The sequence below is a fragment of the Acanthochromis polyacanthus genome, chromosome 19 (genome assembly GCF_021347895.1).
Source record: "Acanthochromis polyacanthus isolate Apoly-LR-REF ecotype Palm Island chromosome 19, KAUST_Apoly_ChrSc, whole genome shotgun sequence".
NCBI lineage: Eukaryota > Metazoa > Chordata > Actinopteri > Pomacentridae > Acanthochromis > Acanthochromis polyacanthus.
In genome coordinates, this window is record NC_067131.1 from 17,523,711 (window position 1) to 17,544,961 (window position 21,251).

Sequence of the window (21,251 nt, forward strand, 5' to 3'; positions counted from 1 at the left end):
TTTACACCTTTTACAGATTTCTGTTTTCTGCAGTATTATTCAGATATGCACAGATTTTAATCACTTTTTTCAAACTTATTTTCTTTTATTGTGGTGAAGTTCTCTAGTAGCTGTTTGGTTTTAAATAAGATTTCAACTCAAAATTTCCCTTTTTTGATTCCCTTCAAAACAGGGAAATTGGGAAAAGTACGTTTTAATAATGCTACCAACACTGCAGTATCTGATCCACATATCTGTACTGGAACAGTATCAAAGTTACATATTTAGATGTTTTTCCTCATGGAAATAATCCCCTCATGGCTTAAAGGGGAACTTCGTTTTTTTTCAACCTGGGGTCTGTTTTCATATGTCATTTCATACATGTGAGTGATGGAGAAATGAATGTTCGACATAGCTCCAGTATTTAGCCAGGCAGGCAGCTCAGCTAGCAGCTCAGCTAGCAGCTCAGCTAGCGAAAAGTATGGGGCAACTTGCCCCGCCGCGTCAAAGTCCGCCCTAACGTGCTTTTTTCCCCCACACTGACCGGCTCGGATAGTCTCAATGAGTGTCCCACAACATACTAGAGATGAGAAGTGAACGAAAACCTCCACATTACCTGGCGATCGCTCTTTGTTGTGGTCTGTATCCAAATCTCAGGACGCTAGAAAGCAAGTCTGGTTCCGAAATCGCGCGATAGCTTGCGCCAAAACCGGTAAATACAAAACAGTAGCTAAACAGTAGCTCTCGCGCGATTTCGGAACCAGATTTGCTTTCTAGCGTCCTGAGATTTGGATACAGACCACAACAAAGAGCGATCGCCAGGTAATGTGGAGGTTTTCGTTCACTTGTCATCTCTCGTATGTTGTGGGACACTCATTGAGACTATCTGAGCCGGTCAGTGTGGGGCAAAAGCACGTTAGGGCGGACTTTGACGCGGGGGTGGGGGGCAAGTTGCCCCATACTTTTCACTAGCTGAGCTGCTAAGCTGCCTGCCTGGCTAAATACTGGAGCTATGTTGAAAATTAATTTCTCCATCACTCACATGTATGAAATGACATATAAAAACAGACCCCAGGTTGAAAAAAACCGAAGTTCCCCTTTAAAATGGCTTAAATGTGCCTCTGTAGTGTTGTTTTTCTAAAATATGTAGATCTATGAAGTCCCCACCACTGAAACTTCACTGAAACTCTGTAAAGCTATTCTATATTACACAAGAAGAAGTTGTAGTATTGGAGTAATTTTGCCACAAATATGTGAAGTAAAACCCGATTCTAAAGAATAAAAATGATTTTCCTGGTAAGTTGGCAGGGTTGGCGCCTTATGTTACATATGAAAACCTGGAGGTCTGAATCCATATTTTGAACAGTAATTGGTTCACAGTATAAATGCTCAGCCATGGTTGTGTCCATTAGTATATAAAAAAACACCAGAGGGGGTCTTTAAAAAAGAAAGGAAACAACCCCAGTTTTTAGTGTAAAATCATAATGGATCTATAAATATCCACTGTGATTTTACACAATGTAATTTAGTATTACACTCTACCTGCTACATCAATAGAATTTAGCTAAAATCTAACCACCTACTGAGTGCTTTTTTGATTTGGTTAAAGTGTTTATAAAGCTGGAGGAGTTACGTGTTCAGTTTCTTCATCAAAATGTGAAAATTGCTAAGGTCCGAGGTCAACAGGATGATGACGGCTTCCTGCTCTGTGATCACACTGACAGAGGTGAGCTGTGGACGGAAGTGTAGGAGAGAGAGGAAGAGCTGCTGTACATGGAGAGAGAGAGAGATAGCAGAGGAGAAATCCCATGCTTGCTCACTCCCACACCTTTTTCTCTTGCTGTATTCTGGCTCTGACACCTCACGCTGCAGCAGCAGTCAGACTCCAGCAGGCAATGAGTGATGCCACGATATCCTCACTGAAAAAGAGCTTTTTCTCTCCGCCTGCAAGTTCTCCTCTCTCAGGACAATAGTTACTTTCAGGGGGACTCCTCCTCTGTCATTCAAAGGCTTTTTTCTTTTCTTTGACTCTGAGGCGTGAAGGAGGAAGCCTGTTGAGTTGAATCAGAGCTGACTTGGATTGGGAAAATTTGTTTGAGTAGTGTTTAAGCTCTTCATCACTTTTTAATCTTCGCTCAGGCTGGCTGTTACTTCACTGGAAGTCTTCTCACCATGAATGTTTCAGAATGGACTGAGGTGGATGTGATGTAGATCCATCCTCCATCCGTCTCTTTTCTTTTTCTGAGGCAACTCTTGTGGACAAACAGCTGACATCACCCAATTTGTTTTCTTCACATGCCACCATGTTCGCCAGAATCTTCATTCCCAAGAAGCACCGGCAGCGCTTCGACGAGTCCGTGTCCCAGAACGTTATCAACCGACTCTGCCGCAGCAAAAGCATCAGCGAGCCGCAGGGCAGGATCCGGCGCAGTCGGAGCGAAGACCACTCTGACCGCCACCGCGGGTCCAAACGGGCCAGCTCAGTGCCAAGAGATGGAGAACCCGGAGGGAGGGGGGAGTCAGAGAGAGACAGGGGCTTAAGGAAGTCCATGCCCGGGATGCCTGCACATCCGCCCATCGGACCCAATCAGAGGTGAGAACACAAGTGAGAATTTGTTGTTTTTGATAGTGGTTAGGTGCTTTTTGAGTATCTCCGGCTCTGTTTGAAGTGTTGCTGACTGTAAGAATTCAGGCTGCCAACACGTTAGTCTCAACACTTAAAGCATCAGCCAAAGAGTCGCTTTGTGTTCTGATATTTTGCAGGCAAGCTGTTTTAAAAATGTATGTGAAACAAGGGACAGCCTGCCGCTTTGTGATTCTTAAAGCTTCCGTCTTATTCGGAGTCTCATGAAGCTCTGCTCAAACTCAAACCCCCAAAAACTATGCGTGTCAGAACATGTTTTTACATCCAGTGAGTGCTCAGATCCATTTTTCATTCGGCCACATCTTTAGCGCCTTCAAACTCAAACTACCCTCCCCCTGTGCGTATCACCCCCCCACTAATCCAAATGTTAATGCTGTGCTGTTGTAGAACCGCTCACCATTCAAGCTCTCCACCCACTAACACACTGATTACACGACTGTCCAATTAATAACACCTCGGTGGACTTAGTGCAGGATTACAAGGGTGGCGATGAACTCCCACACTCAGCAGGCTAACTACATCCCCAAGATCCATCATGAGATCTGTTACATGGGGGTGAAAATACATGTGTGTCAAGTGTAATAATACCGGCGGGTCACACAACAATAGAAGTCAAGTGGACTGTGAGATTTCTTCATGTGGGGTAAAGTGGCACAGTCAGTGAGAAGTTGTGCTGCATGCTGGTGCCTTCCCCAAACTAAATAAGCCCCAAGAGTGTTGTGTAATACTGTTGTGTCTCCACAGTAGCTAGAAGGATAGAGAGATGGGAAGAGAGAAGGGAGATGAAGCAGAGAAGAAAAAAATAAACCGAGGTAGAGGTACAGAGATGGAGGTGGACATGCAGAAAAAATAGAGAGATGGTGTGAAAAAGTAGAATATGGTCGAGAAAAAGATAGCTGTGGAGTTAGAAATAGAAAGATGAGTAGCGATGTTGAAAAAGAGATAATTGGGATTGAAAGGTGCAAAGATACACATAGATAGAGAAGTAGATAGACAGAGAGTAAAAAGGTGATGAATCCGCCTTCAAATAGGTTTGAAGTGTTTACTTTAGTGGATGTTCTGTTTACAAAATGATCTATTGTGATATAGATACTCAAAATCAATCACTATAGATTGGTAATTGTCTTTTTGGTCCAATATTGGAGCTTGTGCACAGTCTGCCTGGTGTTTATGACTCGCTAGATTTCATTTAGAAGCGGCTGATTGATTTTTTTTTTTTGGGGGGGGGGGGTCGATGACTTCATGTGAAATCATACAAATTTATGAAGTGCAGTTGGAGCGATTGGAATCAGGAGAGGCCTTGAGCAGCCCGACAGTCGCAGACACTTATTTTGTCAAGTGTGTTCAAGGCTGCTGCTGTGTGCACCCTCCTCACACACCAACACACACATCTACACACAGCACCCAGCGCGCCTGTCTGCGTTTCGCTTGTCTTATATAACAGCCTCTAACCGTGGCTATCAAAGAATAGATTTGTCTGTTTTCTCTCCCCCTTCGTCTATTTTTTTGTCTTCCCCCTGTTTATATACCAAGGCAGCGTTGCCTTGAGTCATTTCCATGGCAACGCACTGTAGATAGACAGACAGCACAACTCTCATGTTTGATGTTCAGAGTGGCTCCTGCTTGTATTCCTCAGCTGGGGTGGATGTGAGCAGAGCACTGCTAACAGCAAAATGTCAAAACTATTTTGTACGTTAAATATGTCGCGGTTTGTTTTTATTTAGGCCGGAAGCTGGTTGAATATAACACAAGGAAGGATGCGAGGAGATCAGCCTGTACTACTTGGGGTTGTTACGTAAAAAAATAAGGACAGACGATGCTATCAGCCTAAACGACAAAGTCAGTTTGCAGAAAATAGAACGTCACTTGTTCAGACTCCCACCGACAGGAAGTGACAAATCAAAACAAAAATGCAGCATAAACAGGCTTGTAAACAGCAGTGAGTGAGTGAGCGCTCACTACAGAGACAGCTGGGCTCCTCGTTCATTCACAGAAAGGCTGTTATCAGTGTGGTTAAGTGAAAGCACTGAAACTATTCACTGATTAATGGAGCGGCAACCATTTAATAACTGATTAACACTGTAATCAGACAAATGACAATCCTTTACTGCCTCCAGCTGCTGCTTTTTTGTTTCCTGTTTGTGTGGGTTTTGGACTCTTGGCTGGATAAAACAAGACATTTGGCGATATCAGGAACACTCTGGCATTTTTCACTAAAATGCATTAACCAAATGGACAATGGATTAATCATAAGGATAAATAACTTACTACAAATTATCAAAGAACCCCTCTAGCTTTTTTGTTTTGTTTTTTACCATGTTAACAAGTCTGTATGTTGTTTTTATATGCTGGAAGACACACTAAGAATAAAATAAGCAGTCAGCTTAGTGGCTGAGCATTTCCACCAGTGACGGCTTTGTGTAGCGTAAAGTAGTTTTCCAGTGTTTTACCTGAGTCCTAGGTGAGATGGTATGCTCAAGCTGCAGCCATTGATCTGGAAACAACAGTACAGGATTCATCTAAGCAATTTTAATGGAAAAATACATCAAAATATTTAACTTTAGTACACAAAGATGAGTTTTCATGAGTTTTTTTCAATAACTAGAGAGGTTTTAGGAGAGATTTTAAAGGATTAAAAGGGTTCATTGAAGCAGCATTTTACATTTTTGCCACATTTTGAGTGTGAATTGATGTTTAAGAAGCACATATAAGAATTTTGAAAATGTCACAGAAAGAGTTCAGAAGTCAAAAAATGCTTTTCACGTAGGCAAGGCAAGTTTATTTATACAGCACAATTCATGCACAAGACAATTCAAAGTGCTTCACAATGGCAAAGAAATTAATAACAAAGATGATTTAAAATGTACACATTAAAAGCATGCATTAGAATCATAGAAATAAAGCATAAATGAAGAAATTTAATCAACATGAAATTTTATGATAATAAAAGCTAAAAATTAAAACTTGGGTTAAAAAGAGAGATAAAATAAAATCACTTTAAAAGTTACAGTGCAGTGCTGGTATTTAGATGGACATTAATGGAAGGCAACAGTAAGTAAACACACCAAACACATCAGTTCAAGTTGTTCTAACTTGAAGTTTGTGCCAGTTTAACAGTTTGAAAGTCCTTTAAGGAGACAAACTTCTACACTCAAATTTAGTAGTTGGTCATTATAGAAAGTCAAGAATTGTTTTCATGACTCTTATGGTAAATCTGCAGTTGAACTGTTCATGTAACTTCCGGCCTGTTTCCTCCTCAGGATCGTTCGTGTCTACAGAGGGAAGAAGAACTTCGGCTTCACCTTGCGAGGCCACGCTCCCGTCTGCATCGACTCAGTTATCCCAGGTACTGCTTCTAAAATAACACCCTGTACAGTACGGTCCTGGTAGACGCCTCCTCTCCGTGTGTGGCGGCTTGGCCCTCTCTGTGTTGGCTGGCGCAGAGGGGGCAGATGTATTTTTCTGTGGGTGAGTCTGTTGTGGTGCCAGCCGCGGCAGGTTGAAGGTGATCGGAGGTGTTTTGTGTGTGTGAGTTTGAGCGCCGCAGGAAGAGGATTTGCGTGACTCACCAATGAAATGTTAAGAGGAAATCACTCAGAACAGACTGTGCTGTACAGTAGCAAGTACACAGAAGTCCATCAATGCTGCACAGACACATTCAGGGATTTGAACAGAGATTTCTACACACACTGTAGTTGTTATTTAATCTTTGGTTATGGTATTTACTAGGTGTGAAGGTAAATAAGCTATACACTGAAATCATAGTAAAAATTATCAGTTATCAGGATTTATCATCTGTCTCTTAAAAAATATACACAAATTCCTCTTTGTTTTCACTTTGGCTACCTTTCATTTTGTGTGGTTGTGTAGTAAACACTCAGAGGAGCATTTAATGCTTCTACAAAACTAAAAAAGACTGGAAACAGCTAGCTCTGCCCCAAGGTAACCAGCTCCTCTAACGCTTACTACCATGTTTCATTTCCTTTGTTTCATCTGTAGAAAAGCATAAGCGTAAAAATGTCAATTTGTGCTTTTGTAGGCGGTTATGTACCAGAAAACAATCCAGGCAGCCTATGTGCTCTCCTATTTTCAGTCTTTGTGTTACACTAAAACAACTACTTATCATACAGACAGGAGAGCGGTATTGATCTTCTCATCTAGCTTTTGGCAAGAAAGCAAATAACTGTATTTCCCAAAACATCAGAGTATTTCTTTAAAGTGTTAGGTTTGTCCTTCTTCAGATTGTAGACCATTTCTAGCACTTAGTTTTGATTAAATTGGCTTTTTTTTCACGATTTACATCAAAACATGGGATAACTGTAAAGCTTTATTCATTGATTCCCTCGAGTCATACAAGCAGAATTTTTTATTAGGGTTAGCAGGAAGGGATTATTTTATTACAAAAACACTTATAAATATTTAACTTTCATACACGAAGATGTGTTTAATCAATGACTAGAGAGGTTTTAAAGGTTAGAAAAAGTTCACAGAACAGAATTATACTGTATTTTGGCTGTGAACTGATGTTTTAAGATGTACTTCAGAACAGTGAATGACTTTAAAACTTCCTTTATTTTATCAATTTTCACTGCTAAATTGTTATTCATTCATTTTTGTTTGAGTTAAATATGACAGAGTGCTGCAAACAGTCAAACTCGCTATATTATCTATATTATTAAATATTTGGCAGGATAATTGCTACTTAGGGCTTGTGGTGAATATGCTAATTACTTTTTTATTTCCTGAACTAAAAGGTTGTTTAATTAACTGTTATTGCTTCCTGAAGTAAAAGTATCAGACAAGAGAGGCTACTGTTGAGGGAATATGCCAGATTCCTCGGTGAGGAGGGAGGTGTGTGTGTGTGTGCGCGCGCGCGTTTGTATTTGATGATGACGGAACCGATTCCCGCCCACCTTCATCTCCCACCAACATGTGCTGAAGCGGCTAGAGCGGACTGACTCAGTGGGCCTTATGGAGGTTGATATGGAGATGGTGGGGGTGGATAGCATAGCTCTCATCGTGATCTGGACACAAGCTCCACGACAGAAACCTGCACAGAACAATGCATGAACACATGAACAGGTTATTACATCCAAATTTTGAGTCAAAGACGATGACATGACAGTCCAGCGTGAGGAGAATTGAGCAGTGAGTTGACAGATGAGGAGGCGATGAGTACAGTGCAGTCAGCACCGATTCCACCGGGGATTGTTTTGACAGCACTGTTTCCTTACGTAATAAGATTTACCACGGAGCTCATCTCGCGGCTTGATGGGCTTTGTTGGATGTCGTACACAGATTGACAGCATCACATTAGTCACCAGCTCTCACCGTTCTGCCCGTCTGTTCTGTGTACCTTGTTAGCTGGAGAGGGTGAGCCAGGATCCTGTTTCAGTGTCTGATTGATGTTTGATTTTCTGCCGTCTTTCTCTCCCTCTCAGATAGCCCTGCTGAGGAATGTGGACTGAAAACAGGAGATCGCATCCTTTTCCTCAATGGACTGGACATGAGGTTTGTCCTTAATGGAAAGCGCTGTTACAATTAGCAGTAGTAGTAGTTAGCATTGTTTTGATTTTTGTCTGCCATCCAAGTTCTTGAACTTATTCAGTATATTTAGACATCAGGGTTTGTTTTTCCCCAGGAGAAGCCATCTGCTGCCATTTATTGTTGCTCAATTTCAAAAAGCAGCTTTCACAGCGCCAGATAATCCATCACAAACACATAAAGCTTTTATTTGGTTTAGTCATAGTTTCTCTTTCAGCATTATTTCATATTTTCTGAGCTGAGTTTTTCAACTTAGAAGCAGTTTGTACACTGCGTCAATTCCCCTCAGGGTAAAGTGGAAAACTCAGGCATGAATTAAGCTCTCCAAAATAACTTTACAAAATGTATTATCTCATGTAACTCTTCTCTGCGGCAGTGGAAGAAAGCAGTGGAAGTACAGTTTTGACAGATCTAATGCAGCTGTTGGAGGCTTTGCTGCGGACAGACTATAGACTGCATATAGAAGTTGGATGTACCGACTGTGATGTCAGATTGTGTGATTGTTTTGTGGACTACTGGTTTGAAACATCAAGTTTAGAATTTGCTGTTTTGAGACTGGATGTAATGAGCAAATTATAGATCTGACAGAGAACTTAAGAACACTACGCATTCCAATATGGTAGCAACTTATTATATCACAAAGCAATAAAACATAACCTGCTTTATCGGCTATTTCACTCAAAACTGGGGCCTAATTTACTAAATGCTGTGTTCCAGGAGTGTTTAAGCCAGCAATTGAGACCATTAATTTAGTAGGAACATGTTTACTGAGGTAACAAATCAAGTGATAAGTAAGATCATCTTTTCATAACTTTCTATTCAACCTGACTTCTTTTTGTCGCCTCCTGTTGGCTGTTAAAAAGAATGACGTTTTAATTTACTTCCACCGTGGTTTCACTTGGAGGCTACATCTTTTATATACAGTCAATGGATTAGACACAGCAGGGCAATATGCTAACTGCTAATGTTAGCATGCTAACATGTTCAAAATTGCGAAATTCTCATGTTTAGATTGTCATCAAAGTAGTTTAGGGTGTTAGCATCCTAACATTTGACAAACACAAAGCATTTATTTCACTAATTAGCAGAACACATCTGCTTATTTGCAAAAAAAGATGTTTTTAAGATGGGAAATTAGATTTTCTGCAGTTCCTCTTGGCTCAATTTGCAGTCTTTAGAAAATAGCAGGTAGCTAATAGCAGGAGATTTTAGCTGATCACAGGGCTTTTCACTAAGAACAGGTCAGAGAGTATAAAGTGCAACACAACAGACAGCGAGAGCGAGATAAGATGGTGTACTTTTTACTTGGGAGAGCGATGTTTGTTTCCTGAGTGACTCCACAAATGAATGTTGACTTGTAGTTTGACTGTGTTTGAAGTGCATCTTCATCTTGTGGGAAGAGCTTTGAACAGAGAGAGGAGAGGGATGAGCTGCATTAAGAGGGCTATATTCCTTAGTATTTAGTTGTAGCCTTTTCCAGACCTCTGCCTAATGCAGCTTTAATTAGGAGGAAATTCAAAGTTTGGTAATTAATAAGCAGGCAGGGAAAAGTTACTCATTTTGTGCACATATTTGACCTTAAATAAACTAAAGCATTTTGACCTGAGAGTGTGGAAGCACAAGAAAAATTAGGTAGTTCTTCCAAATTATCGTGAGGAAGCACGTGAATGAAAACAAAATGCAGTCACCTGCTGTGTGGCTGTGCACGTACAGTATACATGGGGCGGTGCATGTGATCACAGGCTTTATGTAAACTGGCCTAGTGGGAGTCTTCGTACTTCTTTGTGGACTTTACAACTTCTTGACCTTCTGCCTTCTCAGAAAGTGAGTGTGGGAGTGCAGAAGAGAAATTCAATGTGGAGAAAACTGAATTGTACATATATGAACTCAGCAAATACCACATCGCAAACAATACATCAGCCAATATTTCCAAAGCTGTGTGAAGAAACAGTATTAGTCATCCTTCCACCCTGATAGCCATGTGAAGGAAGAATCGCATGGCTGCTGTTCCCGTGGATGTACTGACTTTGATTGGCGCTGTATAATTTTGCTGCTCTCGCTGATAACACGGTGCTGCAGCGGTAGGTGATCAGGAAAACAGTGGGAGTTGTTCACCAGAGAGAGAGAGAAAATAAAGTACAAGACCTGTGGGAGCGTCAACGTCGTGTTTACAAAGTGAGCATACGATGAACAGCATCTGCAGAAATATGGGAATATTTAGCATGAACGAAAACTATAATTTTGACAATGCTCAGCTTGTGTGCAGTTATAAAACATTTTTGCTGTCTGCTATTTTGAGTTTAAAACTCAGCTGGATAGTTTGCTGAAACAGTGCAGTGAAGGAGCATGATCTGAATTTGGATTAATCTTGTCCAAAAACATTATGTAAAAAACAAGATGTTCTCACTTTTTGTACCGTAATACAGCAGTAAGTGCTGCTTGTTAGAGCAGCAGCCATGTTGCTGAGCAGACTGAAACCATGGAATCAGTGTTCATATGTACTAATCTGATAAATGTACAGTCAACCCCGAAATTATTCATACCATTAGCAGATTTTGACTTGAAGTTGCTGTTATTCAACCAGCAAGGTTTTTTTAATTGGAAATGACAGATGTTTCCCAAAAAGATGAGATAAAAAGATGATGTACAAGAGCCATCAGTGTGGGAAAAAATAATTTCTCGGCTTTTATTTACATTTAAAAGTAATTTCAAGTCAAATTTGCTAGAGGTATGAATAATTTCGGGCTTGACTCTATATAACTTCATCAAATGTAGATTGGTCATGACCAAGTGTGTGTTTGCATGTTTTTGTTTGTTTTTGTTTGTAAAATTTACATTTTTTTTAAAGAAATTGGGCAATTTAGTTTTGTAAGGATCAAGTCATGCAGCAGATTCCATTATTCCAATGAATCTACTTTACAGTTAAAAACCATCAGCTCTTCATCATTTGCTTGTCATTTCCAGGTTCATTAATTTGTTCTCCCTCTGCTGTAGGAACTGTTCCCATGAGAAGGTGGTGTCCATGCTGCAGGGCAGCGGGGCAATGCCCACTCTGGTGGTGGAGGAAGGTCCGTCTGACTTCTCTTCCGACCAGACTGACCCAGAGGAATCCCCTGGTCTGCCCCCCACCACATTACCACGCTCCAGGTCAGTGTATGACAAAAATATGACACATTCTGTTGGGATAAACTTCTCAACCCTGTGTTGTAGTATTTTTGAATAAAGACGCATAATAAGGAGAAGCATCACTCTAACATGTATAAATTGAAAAATCTTCTATTTTACTTTCTCTCCAGGTCTCCAGCCCTCAGCTCCCTCCAGTGGGTGGCAGAGATTCTTCCACCGAGCATTAAAGTCCACGGGCGAACCTTCAGCCAGCAGCTAGAGCACCTGCTGACCATCCAGGAGAGATACACTGTCTGCAAGGCCTTGGAGACCTTCTTCCAGCACAGGTCAGTAGGCGGAGGGGTGGAGAACAACACGTATATGAACAAAGTTAGAAGATGGAGGGATGCATGAATGATGGAAGCCAATGCACAATAAGCAAAACACACACCTGAGGCATGGTTTGAGGAGAGAAGCAGCTGCTGGAAGGTGAAATTCTTTGTTCTGGGGATTTTGGAAAGTTACATTTTTGGCTGTCAGATTTTTTTTGAACAAAGCATTTTTACCCTGAGGTTTCCTGCAGGAAACACTGTGAATCCACAGCAACACTATCACTGTAATTCCCATTAATTCTAATGTTTTTCAAAAATGCTTGATTGTGCAGCTCTGAAATGAATCACCAATTACAAGCTTCAGTTCAGTTTTCAGCATCAGTTACACTGTCTTTGTGATGGGACTCTCTTAACTAGCTAACTTATTCTGACAAGTACTCACAGAATATTATCTGTTGCCTGGGAAACTGTGGTTTGTACTCTTTATGCAGGTGACAGAGGTGGAGGAAATGATTGATGTGTAAGAGGAGAGACAGAGACAGGTGCAGGAGATTTATTCCTCCTATTAGGCTTTCACAATGTTACCTCAAGGATGAGGAGATGTTGAGAGATAGATGCTCTTCAGATGATGTAAACATTTGATACAGCAGGATTAAAACCAAAATACCTGTTGAATTCTGCTGTACAGGCATACAGTATCCATCCAACCCTAAAGACATGCATCTTACTATAGCTGACATCCCTGTGATCCTCCCACCTTTTCACATTCTGTTTTCATCCTCTATCTCACTCTCAGCTACAGAAGCAAGGAGTGTAAATTTGAACTAAATCCTTGCATTGAGTGGGCATCCTTTACCCGACAGTAAACAGGGGTTGGTTATGTAAAGATGTTGTGTTTGCAGGAACGTGGACACCCTGATAGTGGATGTGTTTCCGGTGTTGGACACTCCGGCCAAGCAGCTCATCTGGCAGTTCATCTACCAGCTGTTGACCTACGACGAACAGGAGCGCTGCCAGAGCAAACTGTCACGCTTCCTGGGTTTTAAGAGCAGCGGTGAGCATGAATATACAAAATGGAGAGAAGTTCCATGTGGGGATGCATTTCAGAAACATATATGAGCAGCTGATAATCAGTTAGTTGTTAAACTGATATGGGTCATACCGGAATTGGACATTTTACATTCCACCAATCAAATTTCAAATAATCCATACACAAAATACTAAAACATGTGGTTGTTGTGTAAATTTACTTATCATGAGCCCAAATCTAAAAAACATAGCAGGAAAGAATGTTTGAAGATATTTTTTAAAATACTGAATAGGTCTGGAGTTGCCCCTAAAATGACATTTTTTTCTTTTCCCAACCCCCTTGATGGCGAAATTGAATCTCAAATAAAACAGTCAAAATAAAATTTAAATCTCCTTTTTTGCTATTATTTTTTCGTTGATGTCTGTTATAATGTGGGAATATTTTTGTAATCAATATAATATTTTAAATAATTGTTATTATGCATGAAACATGTGTCCCACAACAACCCTGTTAGCATAATCTTTTTAGCTGGTAGAAGGAGAAAAGTATGAATCACATGATACACTGGAATTCTTTACTGTTTTCCATCAGTATGTTTGTCCTTTTGGTCAGCAGTAACAGCTAGCTAAATATCTAGCTTCTACTCCTGAGAAAAAGCTAACATTGGCATGGGTTAGCAACCCTGCTACTGTGATTAGAGTTGGGTTAGCATACAACAAATAAAACAGGGAACAAAAATGATGCCATTGATGTGTAAGCTGAGCCAATCAAGCCTTTATTGGTTATTCACCTAATATTGATGAAAATGTAGCAGAAAATTGTAAAAGAAAAGGTTCATTTTTCAAACATTTTGAAGCCCAAATGTCCTCCACCTCTGGAAATGACCCATATGAAAAAACTATTTGATTGTGATGATAGTATCCTATTGTTGAATTCCTTTTTTACTGGCTGTGTTCAAGGGGTCCTGATGATTAAAAACGACTATTAAATTAACATGATTACAAAAGGGCTTGCTGCATAATTAGCCTGTAAACAACAAAGTTTATCAAAGCATGATGTTGAATGTGTGTGTGTGCGTGTGTGTTCTACAGCAGTGTTAGAGCCTGACGGAGGTCAAGAGCACCACCGGCGGAGCAGCTCTATGCGTGTGACGGGAACGTCGTACCGCAGCAGCATGCGAGAGAGGAGCTCCGATGACTGCATCATCGGGACTCACCTGGGAATGGGTATGCTACATCTAATAACATCCCAGAGAGACCTCACCAGGAGACGAGGCTTTGTTAGCCCATAGCAAAAACCATTATAATCTACAGGAGGTTGGTTCGGTTTTAGACAAAGTTACAATAGCCTCGAAGCTCCCAAACATCATTATTTGGCTTGAAACTGCAGTAGAATTTTGGAAAAGACAAAAAAATGCCAGAATCCTTTCTACAGTAAACCTGGTTGCTACTCATCCTGTATTGGGTGATCAGTCAAAAGCTCTGTGATTGGTTGAATTTTCCAGAGTTAGTTTTTCTATTGCCTGAAAACTGAGCCAAGATGAGAAGAAGTCCAGTTTTCTGTTGTTTGAATTCTGTATTGCAGAAAAGGTTCATGTGGAATTTTTTGCCCAATGAGGCCAAATAAGTAATACCTACCCTAGCTTTAATTAGACTTCATGGGTGGGCTCGCTCTAATCATAGTATCATTTCAACCTTTCCTCTGTTCTGTAGACCAAAGCAGTAGACAGGCAAAGTTGAGAGATTAATGTTAAAGCTTGTGAACGTTTAGCTTCTATAGAACCAAATATTTCCCTCAGGAGTTGGTAGTGACCAAAAATGGAGCTAAAAGCGTAGGCGTTAGTGTTGATCTGTAACTGCTGGGTGTGCACACAAGCAACTGTGTGCTACCATGTATCCCAGATCTACTTAAGTTGTCATATGAAAATGACAAAACCTAACTGTAGCTTTAACAAGAACAGTGAAACAGCTTTTCTATTACAGCTCCTGCATGCTCAATGGAATCTCATCATTTTTTATTCATTCTTATAGCACTCTTTTCCTTTTGGCTGTAATCCCTGGATATGCAAGTAAAATCCAGGTAGAGGCAGTAAATGAGAAACACTTAGCATTCCTTGAGCAATTACTCCAGTATTGATATCCCTTTGAGCAGATTATCTAACCTCCAGCTGCTCCGTTTGAACTAACTAATGTTTAGTAATAAGGCTGTATTTGCACCGGTCAGCTCCCAGGTGTGACTGTGTGCAGCTGTTGGAACAAACAGTAGACTGTTTCTGGAAAAGATGTGCACGAAATAAGTTCTCTTTGAGAACCTGAAGACTAAAATGATCATCAGCAGTTCATACATTATCAGGCTTCAGGTGTTACATTCATATTTCCCTTTGTTTTCCATCACCATTGCTAACTCTTGTTCCAAGAGCCAAGCTTTGTGCCTTCTGTTCCACCACGCTGTCCCACTCTGCTTCATCCTCTCCTCCTCTTGGCTGGAGGTGGATGGATGGAGGAGGCTTACGTCCTCGCGTCACTGTTCATGCTTTGTTGTGCTTTAGGAATTCATGTCGATGAATCTGGGAGCCCGGAGGAGAGGCAGTCAGGAGATGGAACCTCCTTCCCCGAGTCCCCTGACCTCAATCATGTAGGTATAACAGCAGCTTTCCAGCACTGAGCTGCTCAGCAACATTGGCATTATGAATGCTTGTTATGTTGTCTGTGCTCTCTAGTCTCACATTATTTGAAGGTCTGCTTGTAATTACTGCACTTCAACATGAGATATTAAATGTAATTCGCATTTAGCCTGCGATGTGCACACACTTGAAAGCGGCAGACCTTCAAAGAACGGCAGCAATTGTGTGCTAACCAGCTGGTCATGCCTCCACCTATAGATGACAGGTGTGTACACGGAGCTGGAGAACGTGTACACAGGGAAGAGTGTGTCACCACTGCAGGGAGGCTCCTCGGCAGAGCCCGAGGTGTCGGGACAGACTGAGGGCTACAGCCGCCCTCTGTCCCCGCTCACACTCCCCCCTCTCACAGGTACTCTGGGTCCTAAAAGTCGCCCACATCCACACTCAGATGCTTTCAGATACATGCTTTCATCAGTGGTTTAAAGCCATCAGCCACCAAAGCCCCGCATTTCAATAATAAATGAATGAATATATAGTGATGAAAACCACATAATTTGGGGCTTTGGTGGTGCATGAGTGATGCCATGTTCACATGTCAGGTTTCCTTAAATACAAGCTTCTAAACTGGGTTATGCTGGTAAAAGTGTCATTTTTTTATTCCAGTCTGATGTAAACATGGCATGAGAGGCACTGAGTTTTGAATGTGTTTGGGTTAGAACTCATTCAAATCCTTCACTCTATATGTGCACATAAGCCTGCAGGGTTGCAGTTTATCTTTTTGTTGCCATGGTTACCGCTCAGAAAAAATGATCTTTGGGGTGATGACATGGCAAAGAAATGTCACAGATAATTACTAGAGGGAATAAGTGGCATAATATGTTATGTAAGCAAAGTAATGTAGTTAAATTTACTCAGCAGATGGCATAAACATGTGCAGCGCGAGTGTCAAACTCAGCCACCTTCACTGTCCACCTCCAGGTAACCGTAAGTCTGGCCTGTCGCTGTCCTGGAAGGAGCCTCTCCCCACTCCAGTGTACGAGATACACCACCAGAGCAGCCAGGACTCCAACCCCTATGTCAGCCTGGAGAGCCCCCCCGCCTCCCCTCAGCACTCAGACAGCGGCCCCAACACATTAACCCGCCGCAAGAAGCTGTTCACCTTCTCCCGTCCGCCTCGCAGTCGGGACACGGACAAGTTCCTGGACGCCCTGAGCGAGCAGCTGGGCCACCGGGTCACTCTGGTGGACGACTTCGTACCCGGAGAAAACGACTACGAGGAGGTGAGGCGGAGAAATACACTTTGTTTTTATGTTAAGTTGGTTTAAAGCCTAGAGTTTAGTTAGTTCAGTCGATTCATGAGTGACTTTCACTTATTCCATCACTGAACTGCTGTGAGAGATGTAGATTTATACAACTCTCTTCTCTTTTCTTGGAGTTTTTTTGACGATGTGGGAACACAACCTGTCACGCTTTTCACAGAATAATGTGTGTAAACTGTAGACGATACATCCAGATAAACCGTCTTAGCAGATAATCTGCTTCCACCCGCTGTGTCTCGACTCCCTTATCTTTTGAGATATTTAATCACTTTGTTGTCAGAGTCAATAAGATATAAAAATATGTTATCCAAGGCCTTTTTTCTTGTTGACGTCATCCCTTCATGGCAGCAGGAGGAAGTACAATCACATTAGCCCATTTAAGGTCTCAGACGTCATTCATGTTCCTGCTCTCTCTGTTAGGCTCTGGGTGAGCTTTACAATTATAAAAGCCTCCACAGATTAAAAATTTGTAAGAGAAAGAACAAAAACCAACCTCAGTTTGAGGTGAGCGGTCAGCAGATTTAGCATCAAGGCTGAGTGTTGTATTCAGCTCTCTCAATAAACTCTTGCAGATGCTGGTTCAGTGAGAGGAATAACTGGAAGCTGTGTGCACAGATCATGTGTTTTTAGTATCATGAGGTTAGAAATAACGTGTATACTGATTATTATGTGTATCTGAAATTTAAAGCTACTACTTTTGCCATTTTTAAACACAAATAAGTCATTTTTAAATCAACTTTTACACCTTAATAGAATTGCTGTAAATAAACTGATCACCAGGTTCTGTCTCGTCCCAGTTATTATATTCATAGCTTCACTGCCACCAACTTAAAAAAAATACCGATTGGGTCAAATAACAAAGTCATTCTGACACAGTTGCACGAAAGATTTACTGTAGAAGCAAGAAGAGACTGCAGTGGTGTTTTCTTGTTCCTGGTAATTATACTAACATCATAGCAACAGTGCTATCAGCTAAAGTGTTTTATATATAGCATCATTAAAAGACAATCTGTTGTTTGCGCGTGTTGCTTATTAATAAATAATAAGCAAACTCGCCTGTAGAGAAGTAATTACGTTGTAGTGTTGCATGTTTACATTAGAGCAGCTCTAATGTACGCTACAATGAACACTTGTGTCACATGAACAGATATATCAAGGTGGTTGTCATGGTTTCAGAAGAAGAGGTGTGCCTGTAAGTAAAACATGATACTCCGTTATACAGTAGAGTTTAAGTTTATGATAAGGCTCTGGCTGATGTCGAAGCATTTATCTTTGTAGCTGTGTAACGCCTTTGTCAGGAGTTTTCAGTGCTTATTTTAGAAACAGGGAGAGCAGCATATAGTGCAGAGTTGTTTATTTGGTATTTTACAGTAGACTCGACGTTATAATGCTAGAATTCTGTGTTTTATAAGTAAATGGGCAGGAAGACATTCAAGTGCATGTATTTGAAAATTCTGTAACATAGCAGGGCTTCTTTTCATTTCTTTTTTAGCTTTTTGTTGCTTTTCATTAGTCTCTCTTTCCAGAAGTAGTTAAAAAAAACAACAAAATACAAATGTGAATTTTTGTTAATGATATACTCATTGTATAGTGTGTATAGTACTGCAGTTGATTAGATTTCTGTCTCTACATTTCCAACAGTGCAAGCAACAAATGGTGGTAGAAATTAGCCTAAAAATAACTTAAGTAAGATTTTACAGTTAAGAGGAGCTTTAGTGTATTCTTTTAGCCTGTGGAGGTGAAAGCTGTGGTTCTCAGGTCTGACTCTGGCCCCCTCCTCCCTCCAGATGAGCTTCCTGGAGGACCAGGACCTGGGCTTCATCCCTCGGCAGCTGAGCAGCGCCAGCAGCGAGGATCACAGTAGCAGCGACGAGGCCTCGTCTCCCTCCTACTCCTCTGAATCCGAACCAATCCCCCCACCTCCCACCCAGAGTCCTCCGCCTCCCCCGCCCTTCCAGGCTCTCATACCCCCTCCCGTCCAGTTCACCGACCCCCTCCCGCCCGTACGCTTTTCTCCAGAGCACGTCCCCCGCAGCCGGATGCCCTTCCAGCCACACCACCCCATCATCCCTCCTCCTCCGCCTCCTCCGAGGACCCTCCTGTCCAGCCGCTCTCCTCTGCACAAAGTTCTCCCCAGCAGAGACGAAGCAGAGAAACCTCACCAGCGCTTCCAGACTACCACCTCTTCCCGGCACACCATCCTGAGCACCACCACCACCTTGCGGTCGTCTCGCCCCAGCTACCTCCCCCGCCAGCTCAGCCAGCCGGCACCGATCCGCCAGCCCTCCCCCCAGCCGTCCCCTCAGGTGCTGAGGCCGAGCCAGCTCGTCCTCCAGAGGCACCACCAGCTCCATCACCAACACAGCTACCAGGGCCCGCTGCCGCCGTCCCTGCAGGACCACAGCCTGTCTCAAAGTCAGAGCAAAGGCCCCGCAGGTTCATCGCTGCTCTCCCAGCCTCCCGGTTCCCACTCCAGCCTCCCTACTTACACCAAGACCTATGAAACCACACGGCAGGATCATCCGTCACAGCAGGTAACATCTGCATTCACAATACTTTCTTTTTTTCTTTTGCAGAATGCAAATAAGATATGCAGATGAAATCAAGGAAAACTAAAGCCCACGGTGGTTCACTGCAGCAGTGCCACCGCATTTAGCTCCTAGCAACAGAGGTGTCACATAAAAATAACCATGAAAGCGAGCAAAAATACGAGGCATCGTACAGAATGTACATGCAAATGGAAGACGCCGAGAGGAAGATAAAAGCACAGTAAAAGCAACCCAATAAATATTTTTTTGACCCTCTGAACCACAAACCAGTGTGTTTAAAAGTCTTTAAAAAAAGTATGCAGCAGAGCAACAAACTGTATAAACAGAGAGAATCTTTCAGTTGTGATATTTCTTCAAAATCTTGCCTCATTTGGAATTTTGCCAAAATAAACTATCTGCAGTACACAAGAATTATGCTTTACTCGGCACAACCAAGAACCCACACCTGATTCAGCTACAATCTACAGTCATGTGGCTAACATTCAGGGACTATTTGGATGAAATGGGCTGAACTGCAGACTGTATTTACTCAAAACAGATAGAAGTATGGAAAGAAATTAAAAATGTAGAGCCACTGTGTTATTTTCCTATATTGGTAACAACTGTGAGCATGTCGTACACATTAATATTACTTAGTAAAAAAAGAAAAGAAATTCAACTTTTTAAGATGTATGGCATTATAGCTGTGTTTAACTGTACAAAAGACATTTTGGAGTTCTGTCTCCTTCAAATCATGGTTGTTTTGTTCCTTTACGCTTTATATTGCAGTGAAAAATGAGCCCACAGTGAATAAAAATGTGACAGGAGCATAAAAAACAACTAGAAAAACTACTAGAGGTTCAGAGGATTAAAGGAAAAGTGTGACAGAAAAGCATGGTCAATGTAAAGCATCTGTGTTCTTTATTATGTGTGATCTCACATTAGGCTGTAGCTTCACGTGTAAATTGGACTTTCATTTTATTGATTCATTTTGTGCAGATTTCAAGCAACTCATGAGTGGGAATTTAATTCAAACACCAGCTTTGAACTTGTGTGAACATTACTTGTGAGCCATTCTATTTGTAGCGTTCAAGAACAATATGTCTTGCGTGTTTTTTAACCTAAAGGCTCCACCACCTCCACCTCCACCTTTGCCTCCACCCTGTGACCCGCCTCCGCTGCCCAAGCCAGGCCAACAGGCCTCCGACGCAAACCACATGAGTGTGAAGAGGCTGCGCTGGGAGCAGGTGGAGAACTCTGAGGGAACAATATGGGGCCAGGTGAGCAGCAGTCTTTGGTTCTGTTGCATTTACTCACTAGTACGATGCTGGATACGGACATACGCGGCTCTGTAAGTCCACCTGTGAATGTTCCCACTTCGACTGTGACTTTTCTCACTCCTCCCACGCTCCTCCTCCTGTGTTTGGAAAGACGTCCTTATCTGTCTCTGATGAGTCATGGCAGCATCAAAGCAACAATCTTGTTTTTCGTAAATAGCATTCGTGTCATGTTTGTTCTGCTCATTGCCAGGATCCCAATTCACAACCCTATCGCACATGGATAAGATCTGATAATCTGTGCAAGAAAGCAGTTTTTCCAAAAGCTACTTCTAGGTTACAAAACCCTTGAGTGTGTGTCCTTGTCTCTGTTTAGCTTGGAGAGGATTCAGAGTACGACAAGCTCACTGACATGGTGAAGTACTTAGACCTTGATCTGCACTTTGGGACTCAACGCAGATCCAGTAAGTTATTCTGAATCTCTGGTTACCTGTTATTATACATCATCATCATCATCATCATCATCATATCTTTGTTGATCATGCTCAACATTAAAATAATTCCTTTGCATTATATAGCAGTATGTGCATCTGTTTATTGATGTCACCTGTTTTGTTTGTACCTTCACAGTTATGATGTTCTCCATAACCTGCTTTGGAGCTGCTCCATTCACCTGCACCTCTAATGCATTCTCCATAAGGCACCATAACCCCTCTCTTCTTCTGTAATAACACAGACCTGCCAGAGAAAAACACAATTTGCTGTTATGTGTTGAAGAAAAGCTACAGTCCAGAGACCATTCGGCCTCTAATGGCAGAGCTGTGTTATTAACCCATCAACCTGCCACATTCAGCCTTAGTGACTCAGATT

At 41.8% G+C, this 21,251-nt stretch overlaps 1 protein-coding gene across 4 annotated transcripts in view; it reads left to right on the top strand.

Annotated features, from left to right (window-relative positions):
- The window catches only part of grid2ipb (glutamate receptor, ionotropic, delta 2 (Grid2) interacting protein, b), a 45,108-nt gene that overhangs the window by 15,344 nt on the left and 8,513 nt on the right, over window positions 1-21,251 (top strand). For 3 of the 4 annotated variants that reach the window (XM_051939074.1, XM_051939075.1, XM_022214109.2), the window contains 13 exons: window positions 2,294-2,572; window positions 5,884-5,969; window positions 8,065-8,134; window positions 11,162-11,314; window positions 11,464-11,619; window positions 12,507-12,658; window positions 13,726-13,860; window positions 15,183-15,268; window positions 15,516-15,666; window positions 16,236-16,537; window positions 18,364-19,110; window positions 20,232-20,384; window positions 20,758-20,845. In XM_051939074.1, the coding sequence (XP_051795034.1) occupies window positions 2,294-2,572; window positions 5,884-5,969; window positions 8,065-8,134; window positions 11,162-11,314; window positions 11,464-11,619; window positions 12,507-12,658; window positions 13,726-13,860; window positions 15,183-15,268; window positions 15,516-15,666; window positions 16,236-16,537; window positions 18,364-19,110; window positions 20,232-20,384; window positions 20,758-20,845 (2,558 nt within the window). The remainder of the gene's footprint in view (window positions 1-2,293; window positions 2,573-5,883; window positions 5,970-8,064; window positions 8,135-11,161; window positions 11,315-11,463; window positions 11,620-12,506; window positions 12,659-13,725; window positions 13,861-15,182; window positions 15,269-15,515; window positions 15,667-16,235; window positions 16,538-18,363; window positions 19,111-20,231; window positions 20,385-20,757; window positions 20,846-21,251) is intronic. The other variant, XM_051939076.1, reaches the window with a different exon arrangement.